The 14954-nt window shown below is 34.0% G+C and overlaps 1 protein-coding gene across 1 annotated transcript; it reads right to left on the bottom strand.

Moving 5' to 3' along the window:
- Positions 1 to 4847: 4847 nt before the first annotated feature.
- On the bottom strand, positions 4848 to 14609 carry LOC145285018 (uncharacterized). The gene is made up of 3 exons (XM_080134100.1): positions 14439 to 14609; positions 8128 to 8277; positions 4848 to 5184 (listed from the first exon to the last, which is right to left on the bottom strand). The coding sequence occupies exons 1-3, from the start codon at positions 14482 to 14484 to the stop codon at positions 4976 to 4978; spliced, it is 405 nt and encodes a 134-aa protein (XP_079990226.1). The 5' UTR covers positions 14485 to 14609; the 3' UTR covers positions 4848 to 4975.
- Positions 14610 to 14954: the final 345 nt, after the last annotated feature.

Genomic DNA, 14954 nt, shown 5'->3' with positions numbered 1-14954 from the left:
AGAAGAGAGATGGCGCAAAAGAGAGAGAGATACTGCCACTGAGGTATGGGTAGGATCATGTGTTCTGCTAGTATTCAAGTTGCGGGTGTTCAGAGGACAGAGGAGGGATTGATTGCTTGTCTAGTAATTATATAAGAAGCTGGAGGAGGAGCATCCGGCTTTCCAGCATTATAGCTCAGTCATAATTTTATGTTGCACTTCACTTATTTTGTCCTTTTTAGTACTCACATTCCATCAACAATGTTTTTGACCAATAAGAATTTTTGTTTTCTGGTTCGGAATCTCACACTTATTGTTGGCTGTTATTTTGACCTTGAAGTTGTATTTTTTAAGTTCCTTACATCAAGTTGTTTCATGCTGTGTCTGGAGTGATTTCCATTGAAAAGATGGAATGAAAACATGTTATATATTTGCTGTGGACGGTCGTCAAATGTGTTTTCATTCTATATAATTTAAAAAAAAAAAATCAACTTTTGTTATTGTCTCGATATATACACTTGGCAGCAAAATAAAACACACAGCTGGGTTATAAAATATTTTGTTTATTCAAAAATAATCTTTTCGATTTCAGAATGACAGTTATAACATTAGTGACGGCATGTGTGTCAGGGTTGGTGTGTTTTAGCAATGGAGAAAAATGTGTCGCTTAGTTTGCTCATCATGGTCGCTCTCTCTTATGTTCTTTGCCTGCCCCTCTATTTTATTGGCACAGATGACATCAAAGCATTCCACCATGCATTGTCTTGAAATAATGGTCAGTCACGTTGACCTAATCTCTGGAGATTCCATATCCCCCATTTTGACGTCTTTGACATCATTCTCGGGGGCATCTGCATCCGGGATCTGACTGATTTTCCTTTGATGTCATTCCCGGGCACCTAGCAATATCCAACAAACAGTTTAAATAGAATGTTATCTATGCGGATGATAGCATGCAATATGGAATCAAAGGTCTACTGTTATACGTGACGAATTTGTCTGCAATTTAATCTTCAAATCTAAGAGAGATTTATAAGAAAAGAACATTAGCAGGTTCACATTGACATCATTCTGACAATCTAGGAGCTTACTTGAATCATTAGACCTTCCTTTTTTTTTGTCAAAGTGACCTCGGTTCTGAAAGGAGTACCAACGAGACATTACCACTTCCTTTTGTAGTGGGGTTGGTTTATGCCCCCAAATTTTCCTTTTTTATGCCATAAATAGAAAATAAAAAAATCGCTTTAGTTAGAATAAATAATTTTTGAAAAACTGAAGTGAACTTCATTATTTTATTCCTAACAACGATACTATCGATATATATATATATATATATATATATATATATATATATATATAGGGTGTGTGTGTGTAAAAGTAGGTATATATATATGTGTGTGTGTGTGTAATAGTAAGAACAAAGCTGTAAAATAGAAGTTTATAATTAGTTTTTATTATTCGGCAGAATACTCCAAAACTGGTGTGTTAGGTAATCCTTAATCCACAAAGTTTCAAAGAATGCTTATTCTTCTCATCAGAGGAAAAACTGTTAGCAAAATAATGAGATAAGAATGCTAAATATTAGCATTCCTATGCATTTGCTGATTACTGCATAAGATGAAACTAAAGCATTTATGAGTTTTAGTTACAAAATATAAAAAAATATAAGAATATAAATAGGGAAACAATTCACGGGAAGATTTCTTTCATAATATTTTGAGGAAAAAATCAATTAGATGTATATAGGTAGATAGCCAATTGGTATATATATTGTACATCTGTTGTGCAGATCCATAGGTATATATTTGATTCAGAGTTCAACATTAACACAAAAAACAATCGACCGTATATCAAGAAAAGTCCACTGTAATGGAGGTTATTAGTTGTTGGTGAAGAAAAAATAAAGCAAAAAACAAAAGGGGATGCAAAAGTAGATAAACAGTGATATATATATATATATATATATATTAGCCCCTACATTATGTAACTTTACAACTTCTTAATAGACAGATTTAGGCCTTATAATAGAATCCTACAATTCATCCTAGGAGAGAAATAATCACTATCGCCAATACCGTTAGAGGAAGTAGTTCCTATTTTTCTCTCTAATTCATAGCTGCTCTCATCGCCCCCACTCTACGCCACGTAAAATTACACACAGTAGACTTGTATTGCTCCGTCACTCTTATTAACTGACTCCTAAACTCCTAGAAATAACGTTCACTTCTGATTCCAGATTTACAAAATAATAATTTCTCCTTTCGCTCATGTGACCCTTTCTCATTGGATGCCAGATTTTATACCTTCAACAAAAATGTACACTCAGAGATTATACACATGGCGTCTGCAAGACAACTCTTATGCCAAATTGTTACACGATATACACACACAGAACCAAAATTACGTATAGATTGTTTACTTCTTAGCCGCTCGCATATATTTAAACATTAACTACCAAGAAAAAAAATTAACCGAATGGTTACCGTTTACTTTGTATTTAGTTTATCATCTACGCGCGCGCTCTCTCTCTCTCGCGCCCTCTCTCTCTCTCTAAAAATCCTAACAAATTATTTCTTTTAGCGCTATTACTTTTTTAAAGTTACGGTTATTTTAAAGTACAATCACGAACCGTTTACAACGTTCATTCGGTCTCATATCAAACCGTAACTTCTGTCTTTTTTTTTTTTTTACTTTTTTATTTGTAACGGTGGGGCGGTTGAGTTTCGCTAGCCGGTAAAACACAAAATAAACAAAACGTACTGGTCTGTCTGTCTGTCTGTCTGTCTCTCTCTCTCTAAAAACACTTCTGGTAGCGCTACTATTTTGGATATTTAAAAAAAAATACACAAACCGTTCTCCACGTTCATTCGTTCTCACTATATACCATAAACTTCGTCTTTTCATTTATGGATTTTTTGGGGAGGGTGGGGTGGTTAAGTTTCGCTACCTGCTATAACATAACACACACAAACCTATTAATCTTCTCTCTCTCTCTCTCTCTCTCTCTCTCTCTCTCTCTCTCTCTCTCGCAATAATGATTGTGTTTTATACTTTGAAAGTAACAAACATTGAACACTATCAAGGAAGAACGTGAAAGAACAACATTTTTACATTATTCACTTTAGAAGAGATGCAATTTCCCAACCGTCCGCCCAGCGTTCCTTTTTGAATTGGGGTAGTTGTTGTTAATGCTTTCCTAGTTAAGTTTACTGGAACCTATATTTGGGAGGGGGGTGTATGTTTCTTTATTTTTTTTTCCCACTTTTCGGCTTTTACAACTTTTTTCTTCGCGGGAGTGTGTGTCTAATTTTTACATTAGATCCAACTCCAAAATTTCCTTGAGTATGACGAGTTTTATAAGTTTTCCAGTATACTCATTAAGACACGGTCATTTATATTTGGTGCAGACAGATAGTTTTCAAGATATAAAAGCCTGCATTCTGCACTGTAATTCACTTGTGGAGGTTCGGGATATCTATACCAACAGCCGTTCTTACCATGGGGAGGTTGGAGGGTCTACTCCAAAAACCGTTCTTAACATGGACAGGTTGCGGGGGCCCACCAACAACAACCAGACTTTACTTTTTACGTGTTGGAGGGGGGGGATACTTCCACCGAGCAAATAACGGGTCCTGCTAGTATAATATGTAAACGGCTATATGTCTGTCTGTCTGTCTGTCTCCATATTTTCAAACTCTATCTCCTCAGAAATTAAAAGTCGTAGAGAGGTGCTAGGGGAATGATTGCATTTTTTACGGGCCGTTTTTTTAATTTTTTTATTGTTCTTTAGCTGGTTAAAATTGTTTTTAAGGGGGTCAAAAGTGGGTAAAAATTGGAACAATCGTTAAACATTTTGTACATTTCCTAGTTTGGATTTTTAATTTTAAATCAGTTTATATGCGTGTCACATTTGTACAGTGGTAACATCAGTTTTGAATGCTAAAGTTTCGGTTTCGATTTTAGCTGATAGCATCTAAATACATTTTTTTAGCTTAAAATTACTACTCTATAATAATATATACAAAATCTGGTAAAATTAAAATATCATATTTAAGCGTATTTTATGCCCGGGCAATATATATATATATATATATATATATTAGTGTTGGGACGATTAATATCAGAATCGGAAAAATTAATGCCTGTTTTCCGATGTCAAAATGATTCTTTTAATTGTCTTTTTCTTTTATTTGATTTTGTTTAATTAAAAATCTTCCATTGCTGGTAATAATGATAAAATGATAAATATTTATTGATTTTAAATCACCAGTAAAGCTGAAATCGATAGATCATCCTCCACAAGTGTATTTTGACATTTAGGAAAATATCTGCATATTTAACATGTGTTTTTATGAAAATCGAGGAAATTAACAATCTTATAATTAAATAATTAGAGATTTATAAAGAATGGAAATCGGAATCGGTAATTGTATCAGAATTGGAAATTTAGCACGGAGTCCATAATTGTATCGGAAGCGGGAAAATATTGGAATCGTCCCATCACTAGTATATATATGTGTATGTATATATGTGTAGGTATGTATGTATATATGTGTAGGTATGTATGTATATATATGTAGGTATGTATGTATATATATGTAGGTATGTATGTATATATGTGTAGGTATGTATGTATATATGTGTAGGTATGTATGTATATATGTGTAGGTATGTATGTATATATGTGTAGGTATGTATGTATATATGTGTAGGTATATATGTATATATGTGTAGATGTGTAGGTATATATGTATATATGTGTAGGTATATATGTATATATGTATATATATAACTCTTAAAACTTAATCGTGAGACAAACTAATAGTACCTCTTGGTGGCCGCATCTAAAAAATCGAAAAAACTCAGGATAGAAAATGAAAAATGTATACTTTTTATTACTGTGAGTACATTAATACGTTTGCGAAATTGGACAATTCTATGATGTTGCTGCTGAGACGGAATTTTTTATTTGACGCATGTTTTATCTTTATCGACCTCAACTCAAAATATGTGGACGATCATCGGGTTGTCTGGGATTCTCAGGCCATGAACAGACTTTGTAGACTGGATGAAAGACGGTACCCTGTGCACATACCATCGGCCCTACACTCACCCCATCCACACAGAAATAAAATGATCCGGGATGACTTGGATCGGAAACCAGATGAGTTGTGTCTTTCACATCAAAATGACCGCATTTGATGCCTACAAAAATAATATAAATAAGAAAAGTTTAAAATGTCAATCTCATGTTTCTGATTTTTTAGATGAGGATTGATAATTCATATTATTTGGATTCTTCGAACTACTGTCCTCATCTTGAGTGTTACTTCAACAGCATTTTGACCGATATAACTTTCGACCTTCTTCAGTTGTTACTTGTTGAATTTGGAAATATTTCTATCAAACGCGGGATTCTACACAAACTTTCGATGCGAAACCTTTATAATCCATGGGTTTAGCATGCTATTGTTCCGTTATCTATGATTGAGTAGAAGTCCGAAGTAATTCACAATTGTATTTTAAGTGTTACCCGTGCCGAGGATTAACACCCAAAAACTTACAACTGAATTTTATCAAGTACTTTATCCACTTACAACTTACAACTGAATTTTATCAAGTACTTTATCCACTATGTTACGGGTCCCTGTGAGTTCAAAGGTAAAATTCCAGAGGTCGACAATATACACTTGAAAAAGGTCGGAGGTTACATCGACTGAAAGGTTGTGAAAATAAAACGCAAGATGAGAACACTAGTCCGAATCCACTACGCCACATGTTCAAGTTCAACAGAAACATTCCCGAATTCAACAAGATAAACTCGAAGAAAGTCTGAGGTTACATCGACCAAAACGTTGTGAAAATAACACTCAAGATGAGAACACTAGTTCGAAGAATCTAAAAATAATACAAATGTCAATCTTAGTTTAAGAGAATAACGTAAGTTTGAAAATTAAAGTAATTGACTGCGTGTGTTAAATATTAGTGCATACCTTAGTTTAAATATAAAAAATATATTTGTTTATGTAGATCTAGCACTGCGTGTAAAACGTGATACATCATAGACAGGCGTGGTTACTATGTTTCTCCAAGGTTGATTTTGGTTTTGGGGGAATAAAAAACAATAAAGCTTAGGTTCAAACGACATCAAACAGACGAATTCAAGGAGTGATGCTTGCAATCTGGCAGTCTGAATGGAAACATAGATCCAACGTTTTTTTTATGACAAGCGTTAAAATAATTAAGAATCGGCTCATAAAATAAGTATCTTCTATTTTTGTCTTTCTGTCTCCTTCACATTGCAGGTCACTAGATGATCAAATTTTGATCGGTTGAATAAATCATTCTTCTTATTTAAGATGTGTTAAATTAATTCCAGAATTAATTTGATAAGTGTATGGTGAATTTTGTTGCAGCTACAAAATAATGTTTAACCTGGCGGGATAGCAAAACATGCGTACACTGACAGCTGAGCGATCTATGTATTTCAAATATGGATGGCTACCTTAGGTAATATAAATATTAGGGAAAACATACTTTTTCGGGTGGATCTAGCCTTATGTATAAGCAGGATATATCCTAGACAGGAAAGGTCACAAGGAAGGCTATAGGGTTTACTTGCCAGGAATTAAGTTGAGTTTGTAACATTCGAAAGCAATATTAATTGGATTGATAGGCGATTGAGTGAGTACTAATTGCAATCTCGACAGTTTTGTGTGGAAGATTGGACCGAAAAAACACATTTTTAAAATGGAGCAAAACACACCGTGTTATAATTACGTCTTTCGATTTTAAAATACGTTTTTCTCATTTATTTCTCCTTGTTTTCCTTCCCTTTTTGACAGTTCATTAGACGATCAAGTTGTAGTTTGATATGCATTGATTTGCATATCAATAAAGTTTTGTATCCCTAAAAAGACGTTATGAAAAATCCAAAGTCGAGAGGGCAGAGGAGTCGAGTTCTTGGAACTGAATTGAGTAGGTAAGACCGTACAAAGTAGTACGAACACCGAGAACTATACTTATTTTAAATTACAAGCTATTTCGGCATGAAAGATAGAGTCGATGCGACGGAGACGAAAGTCGAACTTTGTGAAGATTGAAAGCGTCGAGAAAAGGAAATATTGAAATATCATTATAGAGCCAATTCGCTATTATCATATTGTACTCATTATAAAGTAGTGCTCCCCACCCCCGACATTACGCGGTCGTAAAATGCGCCTGAATATATTTTAATTTTGGCAAATTTCGTATTTTATTTATTATTATTTATTAATAATAAAGCCAACACTCGATTGATTATTTTATTATACCCTATATATAGTAGTGATTTCAAAATTTAAAAAATATATATGATTTGGGTGCTAGCAGCAAGAATCGAAACCAAAACAAATAGCTTTTCAGCCTTACTCGTTAAGTTTAAAAAGTTTATTAGACATGACGCCATGACGATAAAATTTGAAACGGTGACAAACAAATTCAGATTCTTAGAAAGTTTGTTAGAGTCTGCAACTTTAATTCTGTCAACTTTAACCACTTGGAAGCCAAATTTTCGCCCAAAAACTGATTATAAAACTTGCTGCATGTCTGAATACCCTTTATGTAAAATTTCAAATGTTTAGACCCAAAATTAGCTTAATAGTTTGCTAGAGACTGCAAAGGTTAAATCTTTTGAACTTTGACCCCTTGGCAGCCAAATCTTCAGAAAAAAAAGGATTAAAAAGCTTTCCTTATGTCCGAAACACGTTATGTAAAATTTCAAATTTTTAATTAAATAATTTGGTAGAGACCGCAGAGGTCAATGTTTTTAAATTTCGACCCCAATTATAACACCTTATCATTTATTGTTTTGGGCTCAAATCAAATTATAAAGTTTGATGCATGTCTAAGTAACCTACATCTAAAATTTCAAGTGTTTAGACCAAAAATTGGCGGAGGAGTTTGGTAGAATTTTCAAAGGTCAAATTGTTGAACTTTGATCCCTTACCAGCGAAATTTCTGGCCGAAAACCAATTAAAAAGACCCTTATATAAAATCTCGAGTCTGCAGACCGAAAATTGACAGAATTATTTGGTAGGGAAGTGTACACAGACAGACACACATACACACGCACACATTTTTACTTTTATAGATACATAGATTACTTACCAGTTCGAATTTCGGATCCGGGCAGAAAGTCAATATCGTCAATGTGCTGGTTGGTTCCGTGATTCATAGGTTGCCGACCGAAATTGACATTGTGATTTCCAATATGTTTCCCATTATCCGACTGTTCCCTTCTCAACACATTGGCTTTTCCTTAAAATACAAGAATAGAAAATATTAAAGTAAAACTTTTATAGTACATTTATTAGTCATGGAACCGTTAGAAAATCTTAGATAATCATGCACTAATCTGCACAGCAGTTAACAATTTAAGACGAGGTCAGTGGATGACCTAACGGGTTACACTATTCTAGTTTACACGCATACACACATAACTTACCACACATAAATCAAACAGGATCACACTACATTTCAGTACTCCATATATATGTTCCGGTTATTATCATTCGATTTCATCCACAGTCACAAATTGGGTCATTATTTCTGAAGAGAATAATTATTATTCAAAATAAGTCATAACTCACCTTGGAAGGAGGATACCTCACACACTTAATATTTTCTACTGTTACTACCCCAGTTAGGACCGAAGCAAATATTTCATAGTTTACGCTTACCGTGATTCATCGTAATTATTTCCTTTTGTCATTGGGTGCTTTTACTCTTCCCCTAGAGTCAATTGTTGCGAAAATAATGAACCGTTCCTTTCCAATTAACTTCTGATCACAACTTAATTGGTTACACAGACATGAACCTTCATTCTAGAATTCGCATTTAGCGAACATTACAGAATGACTTCGTTTTCAGTAGACATGGCCCACAGCGCATCCATTAGTTATCCGTTTCGGTATATAACATACACCGTGTAACGCCGGAGTTACCAGCATTTCCATAGAATCTTAACTTAAATTGTTTATTCTTACATTTAACTTTGTGTAAACACATCGGCTCGATGTGCGTGCTTTGCGAGACACACACACACACACACGCACGCACGCACGCACGCACGCACGCACGCACACACACACACACACACACACACACACACACACACACACACACACACACACACACACACAAAAAAAAAAAAACTGTTTGACGCCAACTTCTTCGAGAAAATAGGCCCAAAAAGGCCGATTTACAAACTAAGGCCAGACTTTCAAAAATAAAAAAGGCAAAAACGTTTAAACGTAAAATCTTCTTTATCAAAATGCTATATGGACAAAATAAATGACTATATTGCAGCCGTTAACTGTAAAATAACAAATAAAGAGAATATTTTTTTATTTGTTAAATGTACGTAGAATGGCATTTTATTTTAATTAGATCAAAATTCATTTGCATCTATATTTATATTACCTCTATATTTATATTACATCTAAATTTATATTACATCAATATTTATATTTATATTACATCAATATTTATATTTATATTACATCTATATTTATATTTATATTACATCAATATTTATATTTATATTACATCAATATTTATGTTAATATTACATCAATATCTATATTACATCTATATTAATATTTGTATTACATCAATATGTATATTTATATTACATCAACATGTATATTTGTATTACATCTATATTTATATTTATATTACATCTATATTTATATTTATATTACATCAATATTTATATTTACATTACATTAATATTTATATTTATATTACATCTATATTTATATTACATCTATATTAATATTTATATTACATCAATATTTATATTCATATTACATAAATATTTATATTTATATTACATCTATATTTATATTCATATTACATCTATATTTATATTACATCTATAATAATATTTATATTACATCAATATTTATATTCATATTACATAAATATTTATATTTATATTACATAAATATTGATATTTATATTACATCTATATTTATATTACATCTATAATAATATTTGTATTACATCTATATTTATATTTATATTACATCTATATTTATATTTATATTACATCTATATTTATATTTATATTACATCTATATTTATATTTATATTACATCTATATTTATATTTATATTACATATATATTCATATTTATATTACATCTATATTATAATTATATTACATCTATATTTATATTACATCAATATTTATATTTATATTACATTAATATTTATATTTATATTATATCTATATTTATGCATTTTTTAAAGGAAATGTTTCCAAATCATTTAATTTCTTTGCGTGATGATATTGGTTGGCCCGCAAGATCGCCTGATCTAAACCCCTGCGATTTTTCTTGTGGGGATATTTGAAGTCGAAGTATTAATCATCACCCTCAATCTCTTGAAGAATTAAAACACGCTATTTGTTCTAAAATTGTTGCTATTCTATCCGTAATGATCCATTGAGTTATTGAAAACTTTCATGAACATCTGCAATCGTGTGTTAGCAATAATGGGAAACATTTGACCGATTTAATATTTAAGACTGTGTGAAATAAAATGGCATTCTACGTATATTAAAAAAAATATTTTCTTTATTTAATTGTTATTTAATTTTTTTGACCAACAAATGCGTCAGATCATTTTGGGACACCCTCTATAATACAATATTTTTTTGTTTTGTTTTACATGGGGGTCACCACTTATCAAGGCCCGAAGGCCACTCAGGGATAAGGGTTATTGCGTGTACAGTAATCAATGAGATAGTATTGTAGTAATCATTAGTATTGGGGGTTTTGATAGAGTGTCTTACTTAAGGGGGCGGTTTGTCAGGAGTTCGTTTATGTTGGACTTGAAGACGTCCAAGTTGTAGTCAGGTGGGAAACAGGCAAGCGGCAGAGAGTTCCACTGGCATGCAGTTCTAAGAAAGAAGCTTTGCTTATGGAATCTACGTTTGGATTTTGGCACAGATAAAGAGTGGAGAAAATTATTGACAGTACTTTCAGCCAGACGGGTGTTTCTCGTGAAAGATTGGCAATGGGGGACGAGGGATTGGAGCTCAGACGAGCACCTGCCATGGAAATAACGATAAAACAAACACAGACTCGCAACGTCTTTTCTGTGGGAGAGAGGTTGCAGGGAAGAGAAAAGGGCATCCCCTACTAAACCACGAAGTCTATTTTGTACTCTGTCAAGGCAGGATAGGTTGTTTTTAGCAGCTCCTGCCCAGATGTGGCAGCAGTACTCCATTCTTGGACGTATTTGGCTTTTATACAGATAGAGAATTGCATTAGTAGTGAGATATCTTCTGGAGTGGTAGAAGGATCCCACCATTTTCCCAGCGTCCCTGGTAACAGATTTGATGTACGTGTTCCATTTCAGATCAGGGAGTAAAGGTAAAACTCAGAAGCTTGTGAAAACATGGAGCCTCCCCAAGACGAGAGCCATCCATTTCAATTGATGCCAGATGGGGATCAGAGCGTTGATGATGTAAAGATAGAAGCTGGGTTTTGGATGCATTAAAAGTAACCAGCCACCTCTTGCCCCATTGTACGCTCAAGATCAGAGGAGAGAGAATAAGAGAGAACTTTGTCATTAACGGCCTTTGATGTGTTACCATAGATGGTCATGTCATCAGCATAGATGTCAACGAATGATTTTAGTATGTGTTTTGGGAGATCATTGATGTAGATCAGGAAGAGAGTTGGGCCCAGGATGGACCCCTGAGGGACTCCAGCATTAATACGGTGGGCCTCTGATTTCTGCCCATCAACCACTACTCTTATGAACCTATCAGAGAGAAATGATTTAATGATTGAGAAAACATTTCCAGTAATACTGTAGCTGGAAATCTTGTGAAGTAGGCCCTTATGCCATGCCTTATCGAAAGCCTTCAATATGTCAAGAGCAATTGCCCTGGAAAGGAAACCTTTGTCAAGAGATTCAATAATCCTATGTGATATAATCGTTAGCACATCTGCTGTAGATCTTGCAGAGCAGAAACCATATTGCATGTCACTAAGAAGGTTGTTTCTGTTGAGGTGGTTGACTACTTCTTTATTTAATATGGATTCCAGCAACTTACTCATGACACACAGAAGACTTATTGGTCTGTACTGAGAGGGAGATGACTTTTCACCTGAATTCTTAAATATATGGCATACTGATGAGGTTTTCCAGGGTGTTGGAAAGCACTTCTCCTTAAGGCAACGCTTAAACAGTTTTGTAAGTATGGGGGCAAGTTTTTGTTGGAACCTTTTCAGCCCTATAACTGGAATGCCATCAGAGCCAGTTGCTTTACTGGAATCAAGGTTCTTGATTAGCTTGGCGACCTCACGCACAAATATTTGTATGTTGCATAGCATGTTGTCTGTTATAGGAGGAAATACAGGGAGTTTATGGTCATTGTCGCATAGGGTAGAATTAGCTGCAAAGTTCTTGGCAAATAGTCTGGCCTTGTCTGATGCTGACGAGATGACCTCAGGTCCATTGATGATAGTTGGGATAGAACGCATGCTTCTGTTCAGGATTCTGTTTGCTATTTGCCAGAACTGGTGGGAACCAAGCCGCTGCTCAGCTACTTTGGATTTACCAGACTGAGCATATAGCTCTCTTGCATGTTTTATTACTCTTTTACAGTGGTTGCTGGCAGTCCTGCAAGCAGCTTTAGTCTCAGTACATCTATTACGTTGGTAGCTATGGAAAAAGTGATTTCTGTGCTCGATGGCAGCAGCACATTCTGGGGAGAACCATGGCTGGCTGTTAGGTTTTTGTTGGAAGTTTTTGGATGGTATGAATCGGTCTATGCCTACAATTAACCATTCTGTCAGGTCTGATACTATAGAGGACACATCCTTTTTAAATATGGAATGCAGAGGTAGGTCAGATATGAATGTACGGAAGCTATCCCAGTCAGCCTTAGAGTATCGATATACAGTATGGTGAAGAGGTACGTCTGAAGACATTACATTTCATTTTTATCTTAACTGCTACAACAGAGTGGTCAGAGGATCCCAGAGGAGATAGAACGGAACATGAACACAGCTCAGGGGAAGCTGTGAGGAAAAGGTCTAGAAGGCTTGCATATTGACCGGGTGTATCAGGCACACGGGTGGGTTCGCGAACAATCTGAGTGAGGTCATAGGCAATGGCAAAATCATGACAAAACCTCGCCTCGTCATCGGTTTTATTTGAGTGGGTCAGCCATTCCACATTATGGACATTGAAGTCACTGCAAATGTGAATGTTAGCCGAAGGATGAGCAGACAGGATGTAGTCAATTTTCTCAGATATGCTCTTAAAGATAGTAACCCCACTGTTGTGGGGGCGATAGAGGGCAAATATAAATGCAGTGGTGTAAGCTAGTTCAACCCGAAAGCACATATAAGGTAAATTAGGGTCTTCTCTGGAGATATCCCTACCACATGGAAAGCCATCTTTGATGTAGGCACATATTCCATGCCCATGGCGATCTTGGGGGTCAGATTTAGATGTTAAGTTTTAGTATCCTTTAATTATGAATTCGTCTAGAGAAGTGGTTGGCCATATGCCAGTTTCACTTAGAAAGAATATGTCCGGTTTCGTCTCCTGTAATGGTGTTTCAACCTCCGGAAGGTTGATTGTAAAATACGCTTAAATATGATATTTTAATTCATGCAGATTTCGTATTTATTATTATAGAGCCAATACGCTATTGATTATTATATTGTACCCAATATATAATAGTGATTTCAAAAGTTTAACAGAAATATGATTTTAGTACCATCACCTAGAATCAAAACCAGAACATTAAGCGCTCCAAACTTAGTGGATGCGGTTTGAGCAATCGTCAGATGGATAAGAAACAGTTAAAAAAATGAACCATATAAATCTATATATGCGCATATAAATCTATATATGCGCATGTGTAAAAGAGCACTTTCAAGTGTTCATATTTTCTTTTAATTTGGACCCCTTAACAGCTATTTTTACCAGCTAAAGATAAAATCAAATTTGTTCCACAGGTCCAAATCACCTATACAAGCATCAAGTTTGTTGACCAAAAACTGACAGAGGAGTAAGTAATGATGAATATAGGAAATGGAAAGAGGTTTTACCTTTACATTCACAAGTCAAATTTAATAATAGACATTTTTCTACGACCTAATCAATACACACACATACACACATACCCACACATATACATCTATTAAGAATGACTATATATTAAAATGAACCAATTCAATTTACGCGTTTAACAATTAAAATCTTATTTTAAACATAAACCTTACTGACTAAATGGAAGTTTGTTAGAGTGAGTGACGTTGACATATCTTAATGAAATTGTTGTTTTTTAATAAAAATAAATAATTAGGATTAATAATGAAACTAAAAGATTGTAAAATAGTCATGATAAATATAAAAAGAAAATAACAAAAAAACAACAACATTTACCTAGAGTTGTGATGGAAAGTATCAAGGCAGCGACTAAAAGGTGCATATTCGGTGGTTGAATGTGACTCCAAGTCAGGAATTTAGTTGAGTAGCGTTCGTAATCGTTAGTTTGCTTAAATTTACGTTGCTTACAGTTCCAACGCCTCTTTCTTAACAAATGATATGCTTTTACGGTGAACAAGAACTCTTATATATATATATATATATATATATATATATATATATATATATATATATATATATATATATATAAAGAGAGAGACAGATATATAGATAGATATGTACACACACATACACATATAAGTTTATACACACATATACATATATATATACGTATATATATGTATATATATATATATATATATATATATATATGCATATATATATACGGGTACACACATCATTGTGCCGGTATCATACCTATGTGCGTGCACATAAGCAAGCATAGATACACATTATATGCCTACACATGGCATATACATTTTTATAGGTAAGGACATGTATACGTGCGAGTGT

This window comes from Euprymna scolopes, chromosome 9, assembly GCF_053919585.1.
Source record: "Euprymna scolopes isolate OS-2025 chromosome 9, ASM5391958v1, whole genome shotgun sequence".
Lineage (NCBI taxonomy): Eukaryota > Metazoa > Mollusca > Cephalopoda > Sepiida > Sepiolidae > Euprymna > Euprymna scolopes.
The sequence above is the reverse complement of the archived record's forward strand: the minus strand, read 5'-3'. Positions and strand labels throughout refer to the sequence as shown.

What these genes read in the sequence shown, in the direction of transcription:
- LOC145285018 (XM_080134100.1), bottom strand. Translation starts at nt 14,484, where the DNA reads ATGCACCTTTTAGTCGCTGCCTTGATACTTTCCATCACAACTCTAG. An exon ending in ACTTTCCATCACAACTCTAG is followed by an intron (nt 8,278 to 14,438) that starts GTAAATGTTGTT and finishes TTGTATTTTAAG; the next exon opens with GAAAAGCCAATGTGTTGAGA. An exon ending in CGGATCCGAAATTCGAACTG is followed by an intron (nt 5,185 to 8,127) that starts GTAAGTAATCTA and finishes TTATTTTTGTAG; the next exon opens with GCATCAAATGCGGTCATTTT.